Source organism: Halyomorpha halys, unplaced genomic scaffold (genome assembly GCF_000696795.3).
Source record: "Halyomorpha halys isolate HHAL.00 unplaced genomic scaffold, Hhal_1.1 Scaffold68.1, whole genome shotgun sequence".
In the NCBI taxonomy this organism is placed as follows: Eukaryota; Metazoa; Arthropoda; class Insecta; order Hemiptera; family Pentatomidae; genus Halyomorpha; species Halyomorpha halys.
In genome coordinates, this window is record NW_027116161.1 from 305,909 (window position 1) to 328,410 (window position 22,502).

General features: G+C 29.6%; 1 protein-coding gene across 1 annotated transcript in view; it reads left to right on the forward strand.

The window, feature by feature from the left end:
* LOC106692718 (NACHT and WD repeat domain-containing protein 2) overlaps nt 1–22,502 on the forward strand; it is a 121,186-nt gene that overhangs the window by 40,950 nt on the left and 57,734 nt on the right. The window contains exons 3-8 of the mRNA XM_067053020.1: nt 1,502–1,660; nt 5,414–5,625; nt 8,724–8,855; nt 11,706–11,808; nt 17,865–17,914; nt 22,142–22,294. Coding sequence (XP_066909121.1) covers nt 1,502–1,660; nt 5,414–5,625; nt 8,724–8,855; nt 11,706–11,808; nt 17,865–17,914; nt 22,142–22,294 — 809 coding nt within the window. The remainder of the gene's footprint in view (nt 1–1,501; nt 1,661–5,413; nt 5,626–8,723; nt 8,856–11,705; nt 11,809–17,864; nt 17,915–22,141; nt 22,295–22,502) is intronic.

Consider the following 22,502-nt stretch of genomic DNA (forward strand, 5'->3'; position numbering starts at 1 on the left):
TTGTAATAAAATTAGAACTACAAATTAAAAAAAATTTCTGTCTACCTTACGATTTTAAATTATAATAACACCCATAATATATGAACATAAAATATGTGTAATGGAAGAAAATCATTGAAAAATTCTCACAAAAAAATATGTATCTCTTTAATTTTTTTGTGAAACAAGATTGCTGGCAGTTGAAAATTAGAACAAATGTTCTACATTAATCTACCAAAAGTACTGTTAATGTAAATCAACAGATTTTATCAGCACTTTAATACAACTGGACCGATTCTGATGTTACTTGGTATGCATGTTTTTTATGGTCCTGCTAATATTTCCTGGAGGATAATTCAGGTTCCATCCATGGGAGAGAGGAAGAGGATCTTTAGCACTTTAGAACCCCTGCCGATTTTTATTAAATTTAGTACATAAGCTTATCAATTAAAAATAATTTTGGCTGAATTAAACTTATCACCTTTTGGGTTCTAGCCATTAATCACCTTGTAGAGGGGGAGAGGATCTAGTGATTAGGAGTGGAGTTGGAGCAACTAGTATAATATTTTGATGACAAATGCATTTTTCATTAAGAAACAATACCACTTTTTTCATAGCTTCTAGAAAAAAAAATTATAAATACCAATAACATAATTTTAGAAATCCAATAATTATCTTAATATCACATTGTTAAAAAAAAAAATTATCTTATTTCTTATTTATAACTAGGTCAGGAATGTTAACAGATATATTATTATAACAAATAAAACTGTAACATAATCTCTAATTGCTCTTTATTCCTAGTTATGTAAGTTTTGCAATGAAAAATGTTTACATTTATTTACATAAATTTTTATGTGACATTTGTTAATTGGGGTTAGCTAGACCCATGGTCCTTTTCAGTAATTACTTGAAACAGAAAGAAGAGATGTTTAGATCTGTTACATTAATTATTTTCTGCCGCTACATATTTTGGGTTTATCCTGAAAAGTAGTTCTGTTAGATGGCTTCATTATATTCAATCCCAATCCCAACATTTGGGCTTGCTCTCATATTAAAGTGTTCAATGTTTTATTACTTAAAAATGTTAATATAATCCACTTTAGTCTTGCCTATTTTATTCTGTTTGTTTAAGAAACTTGTTTTAGTGAATAATTGAGGTTCTCATTTCTCCAACATAATCTTCATGTTATTAATTATTGTAGTTTTTTTAAAATCTCATTAAACTTAAAATATTATTTTCCTGACAAACATATAAACAAACATACCTTTGGATTCTGAAATTTGTTCACCTTTTTATTTTAGTTTTAGCAATTGGTTCTAAAAGGATGCTGTTAGGAAATAGGTATAGTTGAATTATTTAAACATTGCTTACTGTCGAGGATTAATAATTTTTATTTAATTGTTGTTTTGTACAATATTCTTTATCTATATTTTTTTAAATAAATATTTTATGCTTATTATATTGTGTATTTAAAAATATAAACTGGGATTATTATTTATTTCTTTCATTTGTGTTTAGATTGTAAGGTGGAAAAGAGTCTTCTGCACAATGAAGTATACCCTGAATTACGTCAGACTCTTCAAAAGGCAGGTTTTGAATTACACCTTGTTGACCTCCACTGGAGTGTTCAGGACAAAACCGCAGAACCTGCAGAACTTTGCCTTCATGAGTTGGCTCGTACGTTTTATTTAATGTCAATATAATGATATCATATGATATTATGTCAAACTTAATTCTATTTTTACAGAAATGATTTTTTAATAGAAAAGAATTTCCTGGCGATTGTAAAATTGATTTTTTAATCTCGATACAAGATTAAACTTATGACCAATCAGCATGATTTCAGTCATGGGCAATATTAAGAGCAAAGAGAGATAAATGCTTTATTTAGCTATGCTGCCAAATTACATTAGGTTGCTACAGTACACAGCACATTAAAAACTTGCATATTTATTGTTTTGTGAAAAGCACCATTTCTAACAAACAACAATTCACATTGTTACCAAGGACAGGAACACTAAACACATTCATTTCCTGACAGTAAGCATTACTGATGCTTAACTAAAATAGACTAACTTCTAAAAATAATCTGTATATTTTTTACTTATGCATGATGGTCTGCTATTCTTTAGTCTGGCCATCCACTGGAACTGAAAACTATTCAATAATTCTCAAGTCAAAGGGAAACCTATTTATTGGATCTGTCGGTTGTAAATGGATATATTTAGTTGGAAACAGTCTGCTCTTGATTGGAGTTCCAGTGGACAAATGTTCTTCTAATCTAAAACATTACATTTTGAAAGGACCTACATTTGTTAATAAAAAGCTTCCTTAATTATAATATTATATTTATATACAAATATTATTTTAAAAAAATACAATTTCTTGCTTAAAAATATAACGAATATGGAACACCTCAAACATCAGATATCATATCTATTTTATGTGATATTTTAATTATTTAATTTTTCAAGCTTGGACTCCACCAGTTCTTTTAACTTCAAAGAAAGATGGTTTTGTCTACCTTTTAATTTCTGCCAAATGGAGACCAATGGTTTGGTATCCTAAATAATACCAAGATATTAAAAATGTTGATTTAAGTGAAAATAATACTAAGATACTAAAATTTTTTACTTAAATGGAGTTGATTCCTGAAGAAAGTTAAAAGCTTTACAGAATTCATTTTTAGGTAAAAAATCGATCAACTCTATCTTCATTGAACACTGCTGATTGCATTTTAGTATTTATTTTGGCTATTCAACTACTGAGATTATTTTTGGCCTGTACTAAGTTTACAATGTATCAAATTGGATGTACATTTTTTTTTAAATTTAAGTACAAATTTTAATTTCTTTAGGTAATTTAAATCTGTATTAGGTAATTGGGTAATTAGCTTAGTCAGTGAGGTGTGCTACTGACTCTTGGGACCCAGTTCAAATCCAGCTGTGGCAAGTAATTATTTATTCTGTAGCTATGAAAAAAAAAAATTGAATTGGAACCCTCCTAGGCTAAACCCAGCCTCTATAAAGTGATTAGGATACCACCTACATACTTACTATAAAGTAGGTAGTACTCTTAATTGGAGAAAATCTGGCAGTTGTGCATGGTCTTGAAAAAATCGCCTCCTTGTAAATGTTTGAATGTTATTACTTGTATGTCTCATTCTTTGAAAAAATGTTCTTCCTTTATAGTATAGTACTTCAAAAAACAGAGCTCCTGATCCTTTATGGGTTGTAGCAGTACAGGTTTTAATTTTTAATAGAATTTTACTACATAACATCAGTAAAAAAATATTGATGTGAAGATAGTTGATCATTGATAATATGTATGAAGAGAAGATGGTTAGGCAGATGGTCAGAATATAACAAAAATAAGTTGAATGAACTTATTTAATAGTGCCAACGTCTCGGCCAGAATTTCTAGCCTTTATCAGGGCTACTAGTTAGAAATCATAAATCTAAGTGAAAAAATATAGACGTTTTCAAATTAATGTAATCTATTCTAACGTAATTCTCTAACTGAAGTACACCATTTATGATGTCAGAAAATGATTTACCTAAGTGCCTCTGGTTGCTACAGAGAAAGTACTTCAGGGCTCAGATATGGAGAAGTATGGTTCAAAAATTCTTAATTAGTGGATCAGAACCAAGAGCACATTTATTAGACATTTGAAGCTTTGCAGGACTTCTTTTATGTATTATTTTTTGTATTTTCAGCAATCTTTAAGTCCTTCTCCTATAGCTTCTTCTTATTTCCCAATGTTATAAAAATAAAAATAGCAGAATGTTATAAAAATAATAACAATGTGAACCACTAAACCCATGAAATTTTTTCAATATCACACTCAACCGCCAGATTTTTCCCAAATTAAAGGTACCCACTTAATGAGGATGGGTGGACCCCAGGAGAGCCCTAAAAACCCACAGGGTTGACTCCCAGCTACAATATCAGAATAAATAATCATCTACCACAGCCAATTGCAAACCCAAGTCTTTAGAATTTATAGCACAGTACCTTACCACTGTGTCACCCTACACCCCATGTTATTGATAACAAGATAATTTTAATAATAAATACAATTTTTTTAATATTTATATTAATTTATTCATGGTATAAAAATAAGATAAATAAATTAATACAATTACGAAAAATTCAACATTTCTTAGAAATTATATATATAATACAAATAAATGTTCATACAAAAATCTTTTATGGAAATATGAACTCCCTTATATTTCATATATCTATTACCAAAACTGTTAGCTAAAGTGACAATTATTTTGTTTTAAAAGTTCATAGAACATCTATCATACATTACAAAATATTAATTAATTAAGCTTATTTAGCTTTAGTAGTTCCTGAGATACAGTTTTTCAAAAGCCAAGTTTCTTTTTTTACAAATTAAAGAAAATTAATATTTTGTGAATTTATTTTGGCAAATACCTCAGTGACTATCAGATTTACAGATATCTATTAGCACTCAAATCAAAGTCATGTTAATATACTATGAAGTATTTTCTAATAGTTATATTCGTGGAAGTAGCAGTTTTCATGATATTTGCCAAAATAAAATTTAAAAATGTTGATTTCTGGTTTTGTGGAAAAAACATGTTGGTTTTTGAAAAACTGTATATGAGGAACTATTGAACCTAGGCTCATTAACATCAGGGGCTATTGAAATAGCTCTATTAGGGCTAATATTTTAGCATATTTAAACTGTTTAAAAAGATGTTTTATGAATCTTTAATCATGTTGTAGATAGCTTCAAAGGTATTGATCTCGGAATGTAAATAAGCCAAAACTTTAGCTTTTAAATTTTTCAGCCATAATTTTTGTATTTATTATTATTTTTTAAAACCAATTACATGATATTTTCAACATTAAATTTTTCTACCTCTCAAAATTTCTTTAATGATTTAAAAAAAAAATGCAATATACACACTTACATTTTCTTATCTTTTAGTGTGTTAAAAAGATACCTGCAACAAACTTTGTGGGCATTAATTCCATTCATCACATATTTTTTCCTAATGTCTCCTCTATCACCATGTTAAATCTAATCTATAATGGTACTTACTATAAAAGGTCGAATATTGTTGTTTATAACCCGATACCTTAAAGTGATTCGTATTTATACGAACCTCAACTGAAAAGGATCTAATTAGGGTCCACTTATCACTTGAGCAAGTGTATAGTATAGCGGAGATCTCAATTAAAATAGTAATAATAATGGTGTTGGCTATAACTCACAGCAATAGAACATATGGTTGACTGTCTTGCATCTATCATTTATCATTATGAATGTTTTTGATGTAGGAATAAATATGAATAAATAAATAAAATACTACTCCAGCATTGCTTATGGAATATTTTTTGAACTTCACTGTTATGAAAAAGTTTGTAAGAAATATTGTTCTAATTTATTTACAGGACAATCTGAAAGGGCGTACATTATTCCAGTTGTATTTCTTAATGATTCTCTTGGAGCACCACTCCTCCCAAAAACTCTTGAGTGTGCCGATTATGAGACTGCTTTCCAAATTTCTGATAAATCTTTAGGAAAATGGTACACAAAGGATGAACAAGCTCAGCCACCATGCTATCGCCTGAAACCAGCATCTGCTCATGTACGAAACCTTAAGGTGAGTGAAAAGAGATAAACTTGTAACATTATTTCAAAGGAGTAGCCATATACTGAAAAAAGCTTAATGAATCAATATTATTATAAATAAACCCAAATTAATGTTTGTTTGTTTTTCAAGTTTTTTTTTTTTTTGCTAAGACTCCCATTGGAGTCCTATACTGCCTAACCATGGTTGGGGGTCAAAGTTTTTCATTTTGTAGGACCGCCACTCTATGAAAAAAGTCAATGCCCCAGACCGGATTCGAACCGGCACCGCCAATAGACATCAAATTGGTAAGACTATGTCTTAACCACTGAGCTACGGGCGGCCCCCTTTTTTTTAAAGTTATATTTATTGGTTAAGAAATGCATAAAAATTAGTCTGCTAATTCATTTTGCAGCTAGATGTTGTAATTATGTTCTTATAATTTTGATATTCTAGTTAAAAAGAATAATCAAGTTAGAACAATGATATCTGTTTCGAGTAGTATTGTCTGTATTCTAAAATCGTGTTCTTATAAAAGGTAAGGTAAGCATGTGCAAACTAAAATTTTAAAAGTTTGATTTTGGTCAGTTATTGATAATTTAATTTTGGAGATGGAAATTTGAAATTTTGTCTATTATATGTTGTGCTATTCTTATATAGAAAAACTTTGAAAATAATTAGTTGATTCACTTTATAATTAAAAATTGCTCAAATGCATACACACTTTCTCCAAAGAAATGGAGTAAGAGTGTTAATAACTTTCAATCTTCTTGTGTTTAAATTGAATGTCTCTAGGGACAAGAGCATGAAACATATTACCTCTAAATTCCAGAATAGCAATAACATTTTAAATTGGTCAAAATTTCCCTGAGTCATAAATTTTTTCTGTAAATTTAAGGAATTAAAATAAGGCTATAATGTTACACAAGTTAAATGAATCATAAAACTGAAATTTTTTATCAAGAGCTGTAAGAAATGGAAATAAAGACCATAAAATGAGGCTGAATATGATCAGCACCGGCCTATTTTTTCACATTGATTCTTATCCCAACACAAAATGTTCAGGAGGTAAATGCAGACCTTAATTTAAACTTTAATGATTTCAAAATTTTGCAACAAGTAGTACTGGATCTATGTATTAACTCTATAACATCAACTTGTGTTGAAAATAAGTGGAGAACAGCTCCAACCTTGATGGATTATGATCAGTTGCTTTAATAACAGCCAACTCTACATGTTATCAAAATAAGGAGGGTAAATAATATCCAATATATTTATAAAGATCAGCATGTGTCCAACTTTTCTAATGGTGAACCACTGTAAGTTTACAATAATTATTTTAAATAACCTGGTGTACTCTCGCCCAAAAATGCACTTGTCTCGACTTGGATTACAAATAATTAAAAAATAATTTATTGGTGTGGATTGACCAGACATTTTTAGAAATCATAAGTAATCAATAAATGCTAATAAAATTGGTTGAAATGAATCTATATATTTGAATTATCCTACCATTTTTGGTTTTCAATGTTGATGAAACACTAAAAACTTTAATAAAAAAATTTATCTTTCAGTAGATTTATATATCCAAGTATTGTGGTATAAGTCATGATTGATTCAATTCTCATGTTGTTTTTTTGTGAATTGAATTGATTTCTAATATAATAGTAAGGTAATTAAGAAAGAAAAAATAAATTTGAAAATTATTATGTAATGCAGCTATTACCAGTTAACTGCAACTAATGCAGATATTACCAGTTAAATCATTCCTTAATCTATCTGTGTAACTAAGTATTTTGTATTTTTGAGTTATTACTGAACCCTGTGCCATTTCTGTGTCTTGTGGCATAAGTAACTAATCTTGGAGTGTAAGAAAAGGGCTCCATAAAGCAGTGGGAAGCAATCCTTTCCACTATTCTGGGTATTGACGAGCTATCACTCCTGCTTCTTACCTGTATTTGTTGTATTTAATACTTAATTATGCTAGAACTGTATCTCATCACTATTATAGGTGAAGTGGTGAAAGTTGCAATTCCAGTGTCTCAGAAGCTAGAGCTAGACATATGCTCCCAAGAAGATCTATTCTATGTTCATTACTCTATTGATCAATATTAAATTCATATGATAACTTTATGAAACAAGTTAAATTAAAACCCTAGATTATACTCACAGCTCTGTAACCTTGTCAAAAGGCTGATATTCTTCTAAATAAAAATCTGATTACAAAGCCTACTTAAATTCTGGAACACAACTTATGATGAGTACTAGAAGTATTAGGGACCTAGAAGAGACTGCAAGATTATATTATTTCAGATTATGCCAGTAGGACGTCCCTGTCTTTGATCTAGTGATCTGTTGGTATCAATTTCGAATGGCCTGGAATGGAGTCAATGCTGAGACAAGTTTGTTGAAATAAGTTGCCTTGCAGATGAGTTCGATCTTCATGCTTGGTGTGGGAGAAAAGTTCTATAAAATGGGATCTGGCAGCCAAGTGAGCTCCTCACTGAGAACAGCCAGACTCAAAATTAAAAAATACATTACGAAGATGACAAGATATTTTGGAGGAAATGTTATAAGTGGGTAAAAAATATAAAATAAGAAGTATAAAATATTTTAAAAAGGAAAGCGTGTAAGAGGGTGATGGCAAATCGTTTTATAAAATGTTAAAAAATATGTTACGAGGATGACAAAGTTACCAGAAGATGCGTTATAAGTATTTGGATATTTAAAAACTGTTAAAAAGAGGAAATGTATAAGAAGGTGATGGCAAATGTTTTAGAAATAGTTTAAAAAGTAAAACAATATGTTACAAAGTGGAAAAAAAAAATGACAGTATAGTGGAGTTGTCTGTTTTTATAATATATATTTATATATAGCTCCCTTTTAGAAGATTAGCCATTGTAAACAATAATCACAGTATGATTATAGCAAATAGTACCTTATTTTTTCAGTTGCTACAGTTTTGGCCAGTTTATGTGATAGTCTAACAATTTTGTTTACAGTTTTTACTACTAATTAATTATCATTACTTGTGACAAATTTGTTGTAAGGTATTGATATTAATCATTCAACAATAATAGAATCAATTTATTCATAATAAAATAATTTATCTTTTGCTTCTACCTCTATAGAGCTCTATTAAGGAAGAAAGGGACAAAGCTTTAAAGGAATGGCGCCTTGAAGTGGATAAAATTTTGGCTATTATGCTATCCTCTTTTCAAGATGAGTTGAGAGATACTTATTTATCTACAGTTGTTGAACTGGTAAATTATTTATTATACTAATATGTTTTCATTATTTGTTTTTGTTAATATTTCTATGGTGTAACTCTCCACTAGTGGTTTTTTTTTGGCAGATATTAGGTTTATTACAATTTTTTATACTATAACTGAAGCAGTTCAGTCCAATATATATAATCGATTCAGGATAAAATCTTATGATAAAATTTATTACAGCTATTCACATACAAAAATATAATTCATTTCTTACCAAACAAACAAAAAGCTTGAGTTGTCCTTCAACTATATCAACCTATCTATTTTAAGATTTGATAGTGATTCAGTTGAAAAACAACTATCAGTAGTTAAATGTGTAAAAATTCCTGGTCCTGACAAGCTCTCCTCAATTGTTTTAAAATAGTGCTCACTTCCACTAACACGTCATTAGTATTTGTTGTCCTGTTTAATCATTCTTTAGCCTCAGGTTCATTTCCTAATCTCTTTAAATTTAAACTTCATAATAAAAATTTCAAAAAAATCAAACAACTTCCCATTATAATCACTTGTTACTTTTGTTTCTGTTGTACTTTTTTAAATATATATTTCTATTAAACTAACTTTTATTTTTGTTATTGTTTTTATTTTTATCTATATATCATTTGTATTTATTTTATTATATTACTTATTTATAATTATATATTGTATTATATGATGTTAAATATTTTATAACATCTTTATGCTCCATATTAGTTAATTAGTCTCCAGTAAATTAATGAACTTTGAGCATATTTAGGTGTTTTGTGAATAATTAGTGAGTTATGACTAGAATATTGTTTCATCGAAAATAATTATAGTCAACTTCCAGCTGTCTCTTGAATTAGCTACTTTGCTGTAAATTCATACTCCAAATCAAAAAGTCCCCAAAAAAAGGAAAATTTTAATCCGATCTGGAAAGAACTATGAAAAAGAACTAGTAAATAAATCAATACATCATTCTATGGTGGAATTTCAGTGCAAGAAAAGGTTAAAAAGAAATTATGGGCAAGCATGAAGGTGTGAACAAGGAGTAATAATATTCAAATCAACTCATAGATTTGCATTCATAATAACCTTCTCATGCTCCACTGAGACTATTAACTTAATAACATTTTCAGCTCAGTAAAGAAAAAATGTCTTTGATTATTTTATATATTAACAAGATATTAGTAACTAGTTCACGCACATTAATGTGATGCTGAAATTGGATGAATCATTTATTCTTGATCTTAGATACAGGTCATAAAGCATAGGAAAACAACTTTTACCTCATTCAAAACAATTATGAGAACCCTTGCTTCATTCATTTGGAGGAAGGCAAGCATACGTAGAAGTTTATGAAGTAAAACTAAGAAATATGGACTATAAGGGTACTGTTTTATTTGAATCATATGGAAATGAAGTTACTGAAGAAATATTCATGAAGGTAGATGGTTAGGGTAGTGGAAAAAAAAGGTTATGCGAAATAGTACAAAAGCTATTTATTATACATCAGCTTTTCACCTAATTTTGCAGAGAATGTTTTTCTCACCATTGTTTCACCTAATGTTCAACAGGGCCAAATAAAACAAGACAATCATTGTTAAGTATAGCAGGACTATAAGAATAAACTGTTGTATTAAAAAGTTATATAATAGGTTATATAAACCATACAAAAAGAAAGTTATATAGAAAAGATACAAAAATGGACAAGGTAAATTGAAAGAATATAAATTAAAGTGAATAGAATAAATATTAATTACAAATACATTACTGAATTATAGAATTGAAAATATACCATTGAAGTAATAAATTTAGAAAAGTTATAACAAATATGATCTAAAGGATCTAGTGGTATACAGTAGGTAAGGGAAATACAATCTCTTTCAACTTTAATAAGGAAATATCAAGGAATCATTTTTCTACATTATTTCATATTTTGTCTATTGTATAATCTGTCTTCATTGTATGATTTCTCTGTTTTTACAATATTTTTGTCTACTGTAGCCTCTTTTAATGTTTCATGTGTACAATCTTATCTAATTATTTTATACTTATAATTGTACTAATTGTTCTCCTTTTTATGTATTCTTTTTTCTTATTTATTTAATTTTTACTATTGTTTTAATCTCATTTTATTCTTATTTTTATATTTATATTACCTTATCAACATCTAATATTTATAATACCTTTTCTGATTGTTTTAAATACCTGACCAATTTTATACAAGTTAAGTATCGGCGAAGGCAAAATGTCAAAAAAGAGTAGAAGGAATAAGATCTAACACGTTTGAACTGCTGTAACATCCTGGCTTTATTGGGTTCAGTACATCTCTTTATATACATGCAATCAGCTGATCTCCTCAGTCAGCTGACATCAAAGTAATAGCTGTCTAAGGCTGTATCTTACTTACATTACAGCACATATGGTATCCCTCACCTCCTTCCTTCAAAATTTATTCTATATATTTTCCAACATTTGTTCATCTCCTTGATCCTTTTGATTTTTCACCATACTTAACACTTAATTATTTTCTACACTATTCCTTTCTTTTTTATTATATCTGTTACTACTTTTATTATTTAATTTTTCACTAATTATTGTATAGTGTTACTAATCTTGTAAAACTTTTTGACCTGGATTCCTTATTATTTTTAAAATTTTTAATTATATTGTTTTACATTAAGATTGACTTAAGAGTTTAGTTTAACATTACTTATTATGGATTAACTAATAGAGTATACACGTTTAACAGAATACTATGTATTTATTATTATAACCATTTCAATCATTTTAAATTCTGAATTTCTAAAAAAAAGAACCAAGAACTTTTATGAGTTTTAATGTGGTTGGTAATGCATGCTCTAAATAATATTATAGGAGGTCCAGAGTACTTTACTGATGTCCCGAGAACTTGCCTCTAGGTGTGTCTGGCTTCACCGGGCTGCTCACACACAACCATCACAGAGTCAGCTTAGTCCTAGTAAGCCATTTAACCTATATTAGATAAATTGTTAAAATTTTTGTAATTTCCATTTTAAAAATTAAAACCTTTGTTACCCTTCTTATCTTTCTTTACCTCTGACTATATTAAGTAATCGATCACTAATTTGGAACATTTTTACTTTTTTGACTACCTAGGGTAGAAGAATAGTTTATTTATGTTTTTACAGTTCTTAAAAAACAATCTACTAACGTTATTATTTGTCCTCATGGCCTTGTTTAAGAAATGACTTGTAAATTCCTTTAAGTTTTTGGATTTGGAACTCAATAGCAAATTATATATTGTTATAGATATTAAATTGAATTCAAGCATTATTCTGCCTTTATAAAAAGGCATTATTAACATTCTTTAAGTATTCTTCTCTAATTTTTTTTTCAAATGACTCATGCACTATACTAAGATGTTAAATCATAGTAAGCATCATGAATGCTATGTCGGCATGAGAAATTCTTCAAAACACAGTTGGAGATCATAGCATGAAGAATTTAACAATGATGGCTTGTGAATATCATACAATATTGTAAAAGGTCCCAATATGTTTCCTCACAAAGATACTCATAATGGATTTAATAAAATTGAATTCATGCTCATAAGCTGACATCAATGATCAATCCTTTGGAGATCAGTTCATATAGATTAACAAATGTTCATTGCTATTTAATCAATGCCTAGCTTAGGAATTGGGAGAGAGGTAGCTAAGTGAGTAAGGTATTGTGCTACTATCTCCAGGGCCTGGGTTTGAATCCAACTTTAGGAGATATTTATTTATTCTGTTAAATCAGCCATGGATCAAGTCTTTGGGTTCAGGAGCCCTTCTGGGGCACACCCAGCTTCTATAAAGTTGGTACCTTTAATTGGGGAAAAAAACTGGTAATTGAGCATTTTTTTTTAACAAATCACCTTCTTGCACAACTGTTGTTGCACAAGAACCAGTGCCTCCTTACAAAGTACTGAACCCTTGACTGACCCTTCTTGGGTTGTAGCAGTGCAGGTTTTTTTTTTTTACTTAGGAATAGAATCATAATAATCACTCCAGGAAATTTAAGGTATAAAAGCTTAACCCTTCAAGGACGAACAAAATTATCTTTTTAAATGAGATTTAATATAACATAACAGTCCCTAATTATACACTCATTCGTCATGATCGAACAGATTGAAATGGTAGAGGAACTCGCCTGTTCGTTCATTACAGCTTAAGACTGAAAATCCTCTTCAGATCTCCTCCTCCTGTACTCTCCTATCTGCCATTGTCTATCCACCTTGTATTTAATTCAATGAAACCTTTGAATTCTCTCTTTTCCCCTATGTACCTTGACATAACAATATTATTATTGCTGGTGACTTTAACAGTAATCTTCTCTCCAATACTCCTGATAAATCCTACCTAGTAGAACTACCATATTCCCTTGATCTATTTATCCTACCTTTCCAATCCACCCATCATACCCAGTTTTCTGACACCTTAATAGACCTTTTTATTGTCGATTCCCAACAAAATATACTCTCCTTCTCTCAAAATCCAATATCGTTCCTATCAACATCTCATATAACATTCCCAATTCTACCCTTATCCCTAAACAAGTCCTTGACTCTTTAACCCCAGAGACAATGAATCCTTTACTTGATTCACTATCCTGCTCTATAGAACCTATTTATTTCTCCTAATCAATTGATGAGATAGTGGAATGTCTCTCATCCTATCTCCTAACCTTCCTTAATCAACTCACACCCTTTAAATGTTTTATTTTCCTATGCTCCACAGCCTGTGGATAAACACTGAAATTCAAGAACTGATGAAAAGAAGAGACGCTCTATATGTACTAGACTTCCAGATGATTTTCCATGTTCAAGTCTTTTAGAAACCTTACCCAGTCCTCCTTATGCCATGCTAAGATACAGCACTTTTACAATATCCTCTCTCAAGTCTCAGATCCTAAAACTAAGTGGAAATCCTATTTTCCCTTCCAATTCCTCAAACTCTATTTAACCTAGATTGTTTCTATTTCCTTCAAATAACTCCTGATGACCTAATATCCTCAGTACTAACATTCCGAACGAATGATATTGGATAAAACCAAATCCCAGTAAAAATTATTAAACTAAGCCTTCCTGTCCTACTCATCTAAAACTTTCCCTTCAAAACTCTATTTTTCGCAAAGCCTGGAAAAAATTACTAGTTATAACAAGGATTAAGATCCCTTGTCACTCCATAGCTTCTGACTTTAGGCCCAACTTTATCCTATCAAACCTGTCTTAGCCTCTGGAAAGTTTAGTTCATTCCCAACTCACCTGATTCCTTGATTACCTTCTTTAGTCCATTAAAATCATGTTTCCATTCTGATTATTCTACAGAATCGGCTCTGCAAAAAATTTCCCAAAACTTCTATTCCTCTATAGACTTACAGAAAATCATAATCCTTGTCCTCTTTGACTTTTCAAAAGCCTTTGACTCTTTGAACTGGTTTCATTCCCAAACTGTTGTTATTTCTAATAAACCCCCCTCATTATCACTTATCTCAGCAACCCTATTTTTCACATATATAAATGACTTACCTAACACTATGTGCCTCTCCTGGTATCATTTTCATACCGACGACCTATAAATATATATACCTTTTGATCCTTCTGATATGATCGAGGCATCACAGAAGCTCCAGGAAGACATTGATAGCATACACCATTAGACTTTGAAAAATAAGTTGAGCCTGAATCCAGCAAGAACCAAGGCCATTCTTGTTGGTTCAAAACCCTTCCTTAGTTCCTTCCCTTACTATCCCTTATTATTCCTAGAATAAAATACCTTCTTAATAACATACCTATCTAGTTTCAGAACATCATAAAAAACCTAGGAGTCACCTTTGATCAGTACTTAACATGGAATAGTTACATTTCCCCTTTAACTTAAAAGACCATCTCAATCCTTAAACAGCTACGAAGATTTTATGATTCATTTCCTCGAAATACGCATCACCTTCTAGTATCATCTCATATTCTCCCACATCTCGAGTACTGATGCCTAGTGTATGGTGGACTGTCTGTTGAACAGTAAATGAGACTAAAAAGATTAATTAACTGTGTCATAAGATTCATCTCTTGTATTCCCAGGTGTTCTCATATTTCTCACTACTGTTCCGAGCAAAGTTGGCTCTATGCCACTATCCAAAGACTATACCTTCTTGGCACATTTATATTTCAGTCCTTAATAATAAAAAAACTTCCTATATCATTAACCTCCTAATCCTATGTTTATACATTCACCTGTTAAATACAAAATCCCAACCTACCGATTTGTATATCCCTTCAAGTAGAACTGCCTCCTTTGAAAAATCCATTGCTGTTCGAGCTGCCTCATTTTGGAAGTCCTTCCCCCATATCCATCTGTAAAGCTTCCTTTTTAACACCCTTGAATATCAATTTTCTGTGAAATTATAATTATAAATTGGATTTGCCGTTTGGCTGTATGCATTTGATCTTGATCGGACTTTCCTAAGTGTTGAAAGGAAGTTTTAAATTTTGGTACTTAGTGGTTTAAACACAGTTTCACTATAATAAATACTTAATATAATTTAAATAATTACAAAAAAGGATTTTTAGAAAAATATTTACAAAAAAAGATTAATTTAAAAAAAAAAATTATTTCCTTTAGACTTTGCAAAACAAAGGATGCATAAGCCTCACACATTTTACACTAGGTACACATAGTCCTTTTGCTAGATTCCTTCGTACACCATAGATGATTTTTTTTTTAATTATGTAGTTGTCTTTCCGATCATATGTTTTCCCATACTCCTTGACACAGAACAGAAACCCACATCAGCAGGTATGATGCTGTTCTCAACTTAATGATGTTTTGGGTGTTGTCTTGTGAGTTGTTTTGAAATAAGTATTTAAAATTATTTCTCCTTCATTTTTGGTTGAAGGATGCTAATTTTTTTCATTAATAAGTAATATTCAAATAAAAATGACTTTCTTAAGAAAAAAATCAGCTGAAAACCTTTATGTATATTTATTTTTAACACAAAATGAAATTTCAATTTTGTGGACAATTCAAAACTTTTTTCATGGGTGAGGATGGGCTTGTTCATATGATCGCACTGGTATTGGCTCTCTTCTAAAAGTCATTGGGATAATTTTTTTTTTATGAAACTTCTGCCAGAGTGACGAACCCATCCCTATGAAAAAAACACGTCATGAAACCCACGATGTATTTCCTTAGTACATTGCACAAGGCCTTGGACCTCCACGATCTGTTGCGCCAATAATAGCAAAATAATAATAATAATTTGGGATGAATAGGTGTATGAGAGTTCAAAATAGTGTGAAGTTTTAAGAATCGTTTAGTTACACATCATACTTTTAGTAAACAAGGACTTTAAGAAAAATAGTAAGAATATATATTAATCTATATTCTATTAATCTTTATATAGTTTAATTTAATCCTAATCATTATCTTCAGTGTTCTAATAGGGGTTTGACCTCTTTTTCCTTTTTTTTTTGCACCCCCTCCCTTATCCGCTCAATTCTCAAAACTTCATACTTGATTCATTTACTATCCTTTATAATGAGGTGTTACTATCCTTTATCCTACTTTAACTCTCATTTACTTCTCCATCCCAAAGGTATCCATCACCCCTCCTTCCTATTTACCATGGCTCTCTTAAGAAATTAAAGACTCAATGAAAAATGAGAGTTATACCTTAGTGTGCCGGTTTAGACTCACTCTAAACCAGTTGATTTTTCCTCCTTTCAGCTTCTTGGTAACATCAAAATCATATTATGTTCATAAAAATTTAAATATGTTTGTGCAACTATTTTTTGCTGAAATTAATTGTTTTTCAAATAAATGTCAGATATTACTCAGATCCACTTGCTCATCTACTCATCCTGAACACTGACTAGGATGTTATTATGAGAGGAGGTATCATCCCGCCAATAATTTGAAAACCTGAAACATTGGAAAATATCAGATTTTAGTGCCTACTTTAAACTGCAATAACTGAGAAAACATCGTTCAAATAAGTTATTATATTCTGAAATTAATTATGAACACTATTTAGGGAGATCAGTTTCCTAAAAATGTTTTGGAGGAGGGCAAATTTCAGAGAATACCTCATTTGAGACCTTAAATTTCCAATCATTTAATGTAAATAGGCCTATCATTTTTTTTGAGGTTACAGTACATCTATAAAGCTATGTTTTGCTTACTCAGTCATTCTACTTCAGGCAACCCTACCTGCAGCATGTATTGTGCTTATTCCTGCCTGTCATCAACCTGTTTTCTAGTTCATTTTACTTCAGCCTTTGCAATTTGATTAAATTAAAGAGATTCAAAAGCTTGTATGCCCTTCAACTCTTACAGCTCAGCATTTTATTGTAGGTGGCATATTCCTTTGTCCTCAATTGGTCCAACAATGCTTTTTACTGTGTTCCCCTTGAAAATCACCACCTCTTTTTGTTGTTAATAAAGCACAATTTTTAAAGCTAACCAAAAATTGGAGTTATTAGTTGTATAAAAAATATTACTGTTTAATAAGAATCCATTTTCTGTATATTATCCACATTAATAGATCTTCTACTAATTATTAGCAACAAATTTAGTTTAATCAAAGAAAGAATTTTTTTATTCTTTTCATTGTATTGATCTTGTTTATTTTTCACATGAAATAGAATGGACGCCAATTTTATTATATTTCATCAACCCTGTTTTAATTTTACTTCTTTATGCTAGTTTTAAGGTTTAATTGTTTCGAATCATTTAAATTTGGTAATGATTCATTTTTTTTTCAAAATCTAATTTTAGTGACACATTTTTTTTTAATTTGAAGTTTGTATAAGTATATGATTCCCCTTTAACTGCTTTATTTTCCCCTCTTTTTTTATTTTGGATGGGGAGAGGGGGTAGGGTCAGAAATCTTATTCTTTAAAAAATATTCATATTTTGTTAGGTATGAGATTTTTTCTTTTTTAATCACTTTCCATTTTAATTTATAAAGGTGTGGTTTAGGGTCTCCTTTATTATTTATTTGTTTTATTAGGTGACCAAGAGCTCAAGAGAAGGCTAGAACTTCTGAAGGCTACATGTAAGGTAATCAGTCGTTTATAATTTAAATTTCATGTTTATTCATTAATTTTCTTATTCTTTTGTGCCTGAGATATCTCAAGTACTGGTATATTATTAAACAGTAACATTTAATAATGTTCTTTGTTTCTGTTTAAACTTTGTTTAAAGTCTGGTATTCTATTTTTCACATTCAAGGGTAATAAGTAATCAAACGAATTGTAAAAATTTATGGAAGGTGATCTGGATGGCAATCAAAAAAGGAGTGCTCAAATAGCAAAGAAACTATTTATTTCCAACTAATATTTTGACTTGTTTGGAGGTCTTCTTCAGGGGTAAATAAATGAAGTACGAAATGTAAAATACAGTAAGATTGTAAGGTGACAAAGAAAATGATTAACAGAGTAAGTTAAAAGAAGTTGAAATAAATATAATAATTGACAAATAAAGTAATGAATAATAAAATTAAAAATTTGTTTCTGGATTAATTACAAATAAAATGATTATTTAAAGTAATAAGAAAAGTTATAAAAGCATGAGGAAGAAAAAAAGTATCAAGGGAGGAAATAATGGTATAATTATGGTGGGTTGATGAATAAATCGTGGATATGAATAAAAGTAGGGAGGAAAAAAGGAAATAAAATATAATGCTTACCTCAAGCTAGCGATAAGCTGTGAAATAAGAAAAGGAACTGATAATAGGGAAAAAAGTGGTTGAAACCATATTGGAAATGCCATTTAAATATTGTTTGCATGTAATATAAACAATAGGAATAAGATGTTAAACATACAAAATTATTATAAATATGTTAAACAGAAGTAAGTATCGAAAGAGATTAAAACAATCAAATAAAATAAACTAATAAATCAGGAGTTTGAATAAGAGAAAGTATTTAAAATCTTAAGTGTGTAATAACAAGGTAAAAATATAAACATGTCATAATAAAGTAATGAAATAAACTAAGAGATGATAAAATTAACATAGAGACAATGAGAAAAAAGAAAAAATTACAAATATGCAGTTAAAATAAAAATAAAAGGTTGTAAGATGTGAGTATATGAACCACAAGTAAAATAAGTGATTCAAACTATCGTTTAAAATTCAAACATAATAAAATTTAGAAATACAAGATGAAGTACATAAAATCTGAAGTATATAGTAATAAAGTAATGAAATAAACCAAGATATGGAAAAATAAAGTAGAGATGATAAAATTAAGAATAAAAATAATAAATGAAATTATACAATGTTGGAATGAGATAAAAAGATGTTATAAATGAACAGTAAAATACGATATGAAAAACAATTATGAAAGTTAAATGTAATAAATATGGAGTGAATCTGTAGATTAAATCAAAGAGTTAGCATTTTTCTTCTAAAATTCAGAATTTTTTACTGCCACCCAGACTATCTTTCTTGAATTAAATATAGTTAACTAATAATCTTCCAGCTAAAGATTTATACCACATTTAATATAAATAGAAAAAATATATATACTACATATTTGTAATATGTTTTGGTAATTTCTGATAAATTTTAATACTCTTCTTGTGTCTGGAAAATGATTTATTAGTTATTTACTACTCAATAATTGAAGCCTTTCCAATACAGTGATATCCTCAACACAAGCTTACCTGGTTTAATCTTTTCAAATTATTAACTCTACAGTGGAGAGAAAAATCTTAGCATATCGTTTTCAGGTGGTGGTGTGGTAAAGTAAATGCCCAAAATATTATCTCCCAAAAAGGTTTATAACTGGTGTCTACTTTTCAGTCCTTTCATCAAGAAAAGTTTACCAGAGTTCACTTTTTGCATCCAAATTTCACATTCAATTTAGAAAATAATTTGGCTAAATTTAGTTTACACAGCAACTCACCAAGGGCTGGGAAAACTATTCTCTCAAAATGAATTTATCTTTATCTTAGAGAGGTCCTCTCTGTCCTTTGATAATATAAATAGATTCTGCAAAATAAATTTTGTTCTTAGAAAGAGTCTCTTTATCTTTGCACCAAATAAAAAGTTATCTACTTCCTGCCCCACAAAGAATTATATTAGTGCGGTGAAGCTTTAACAGCAGCTGGTTTCTCATTTTGACCCCAGAAACACACATTTGCTTCTGAATTAATTGTATCCCTTAAGTCCCAGATTATCAATTTTTAGTTTTTATCTTTTTTGAGTCTGTTTAGGTTAAAAAAAATTTGATCTTTCACCTACACCATTGGTGCCATAATGTCATGCATTGTCATACGGCAACTCACTGACATTTGGTTACGGATTCTCTGTTCATAAATAGTATAGAAATAAAAACAAGTTAGTAATTGTAATCTTGATAAAAGTATTTTAAATTTAATGGAATGACATAAAACATTCTAAACATAAACTTACATTACATTTGGTGCACATTGTGGGTATTATTGATTTTTGCAATATAATCCTGCATATCTTTTCTTTTTAGCTTCTTCACTTTTCTTGACATAATAGTTAATTCTGTCAAAATGAATGTCATCTATTACCCTTATGGTATGTTCACACTGGACATTTGACATATGCCTCTTCCTCTGTCCTCACTAAAACGGAAATACCTTTGCATCATATTGAAGTTGAAAGAGAAAGGGCACAGTGTAGATATGGATGACACATACCAAAAATGTGGATATAGTGTGCTGACAGTGATCTTGGATCTCCTGATCCTTTTGGCTCAGTAGCATATTTAGTCAAGTATGCTATTGCAGTATATTTAGTTGAGTAATATTATTGTGTCCTCATTTTTTGTACAGTAACCATGTGTTGTGTATGCATACATCTCTATAAGCCATGATTGGTCACTTGTACTTTTTGTTTCTTATCCCAATTAAGAAATATTCTCACCCATATGGTTTGTTCCATCCATGAATGTATTATAATTTGTGATTAATGCTTGTCTGTTCGCCTATACTACTTTTTTTTTCTTTTTTTTTTTTGCATCTTGATGTACCTTTTCACTTGCTTTATAGGGTGATAATTTGAAGCTATTGCCACGACTCCATTGTCAACTCACTTCATCAATTGAACTCCATCTTCTTTGAAAATAAAATAAGTACTATAGACTCTCTGTTTCTTTATAATTCTTCCTTTATCTGGTAAGAAATGTTCTTTAAGAATCCTGTTCTCCCTTATTGTGCCCATTCCTACATATCCCATTTCTCTTAAAAATTTGAATGAAACCAAGCTTGTTAACAGATTATTGTATTAAAACCTAAATACTAGCCGTGGAATGAATTTAATCATACTGATCAGGGATGCAGCTGCTATCCAAAACATATTTCATATCTATTATTAGCTAATAGTATAATTTTAAATATTTTAGTGTATGTTTTTATAGAAACAATTGAAAATGGACACTGATGGGTCCGAAGGATTGTTTAAAGAAACTATTCAAATAAATGTTTTAAAAATTTGAAGGCTGCATGTATAATGTTCCTGAAAACTGAATTACTGAGAAAATATTAAAATTATATTATTTCTCATTCGGCTTAATTAGGACCTTAATTTGATGGTATTTTGTTTATTCAAAATAACTTAATAAAATCTTTATTACCTGAAAAATCCTTTTAATTAGAGTAAATTGAAATAAATTGCAAGAGTTTGTCATGTATAAATATTAAAATGGGAGTTGAATAACATCTTCATAAGACTATAGTAATTGATTGTTCATCTACATTTTCTAATGTAACTGCTGTAATTGTTATGCTAATTAGTCAACAGATACAAAAATATTTAGAAAATAAAGATGACTGTCAAGGTACAAAATATGTATAATACATTGCATAATTTGATAAAATACGATAGGTAAACCTATTCAATAAAAGTTGAATATGGTACTGGTATTAGGAAGCAAAGATAAAATAAGAAACACTTTTTTTTCCAACTGATATTTTGTCCTTCATAATTTTATATTGATAATCATCTCTTATATTACCATTGTAATGATTATAATAGTAATGTTCAGCTGACATCTAGAAACCATATATTTAGGAGGATTATATGAAAAGACATAACAAAGACTGTTGGTTTAGTTAGTGTTGCAGTTTTCATAGCTTTTTTTTCAAGTGCTGATACAGTTATACACTTAAGTTTGCTGATTTTCAGTTGTTCGAGTAATCTTTGAATTCAATTAATTATAAATTTTGCTCTTTAAGAATATTTTGTGAACATTTATTGAATTTTGCATTTAATTTTGTAAATTTTATTTGATAGTTCATTTTTTTTTCTAGTCTCAACTTGAGGATTGTAACATTTTGAAAGTTGTGCCAGCTGCTGGTTCTGACCATTCAGAACAACCTGACTACCTTAGCCAGGTTGTTTCTCTTCTCAAAAAGCGGCTTGGGAGTATTGTTGATACCATTATGGAAGAACATTCTGTGAAAGTGAGTTGTAATTTATTACTTTATTTGTTTATTTATTAAGGATATGTTTGGAAGTTGTTTCCAATCAATTCTTATTTATTATAATCCTTTTATATGGGTGCAAATTTGTTTGGGCTCAATTCTAATTCACATTAATATTATTTTAAGGGTATCACTGTTCTATAAATTAATATTACATTCCTTTCCAAAATATGTTTGCTTCAATTAA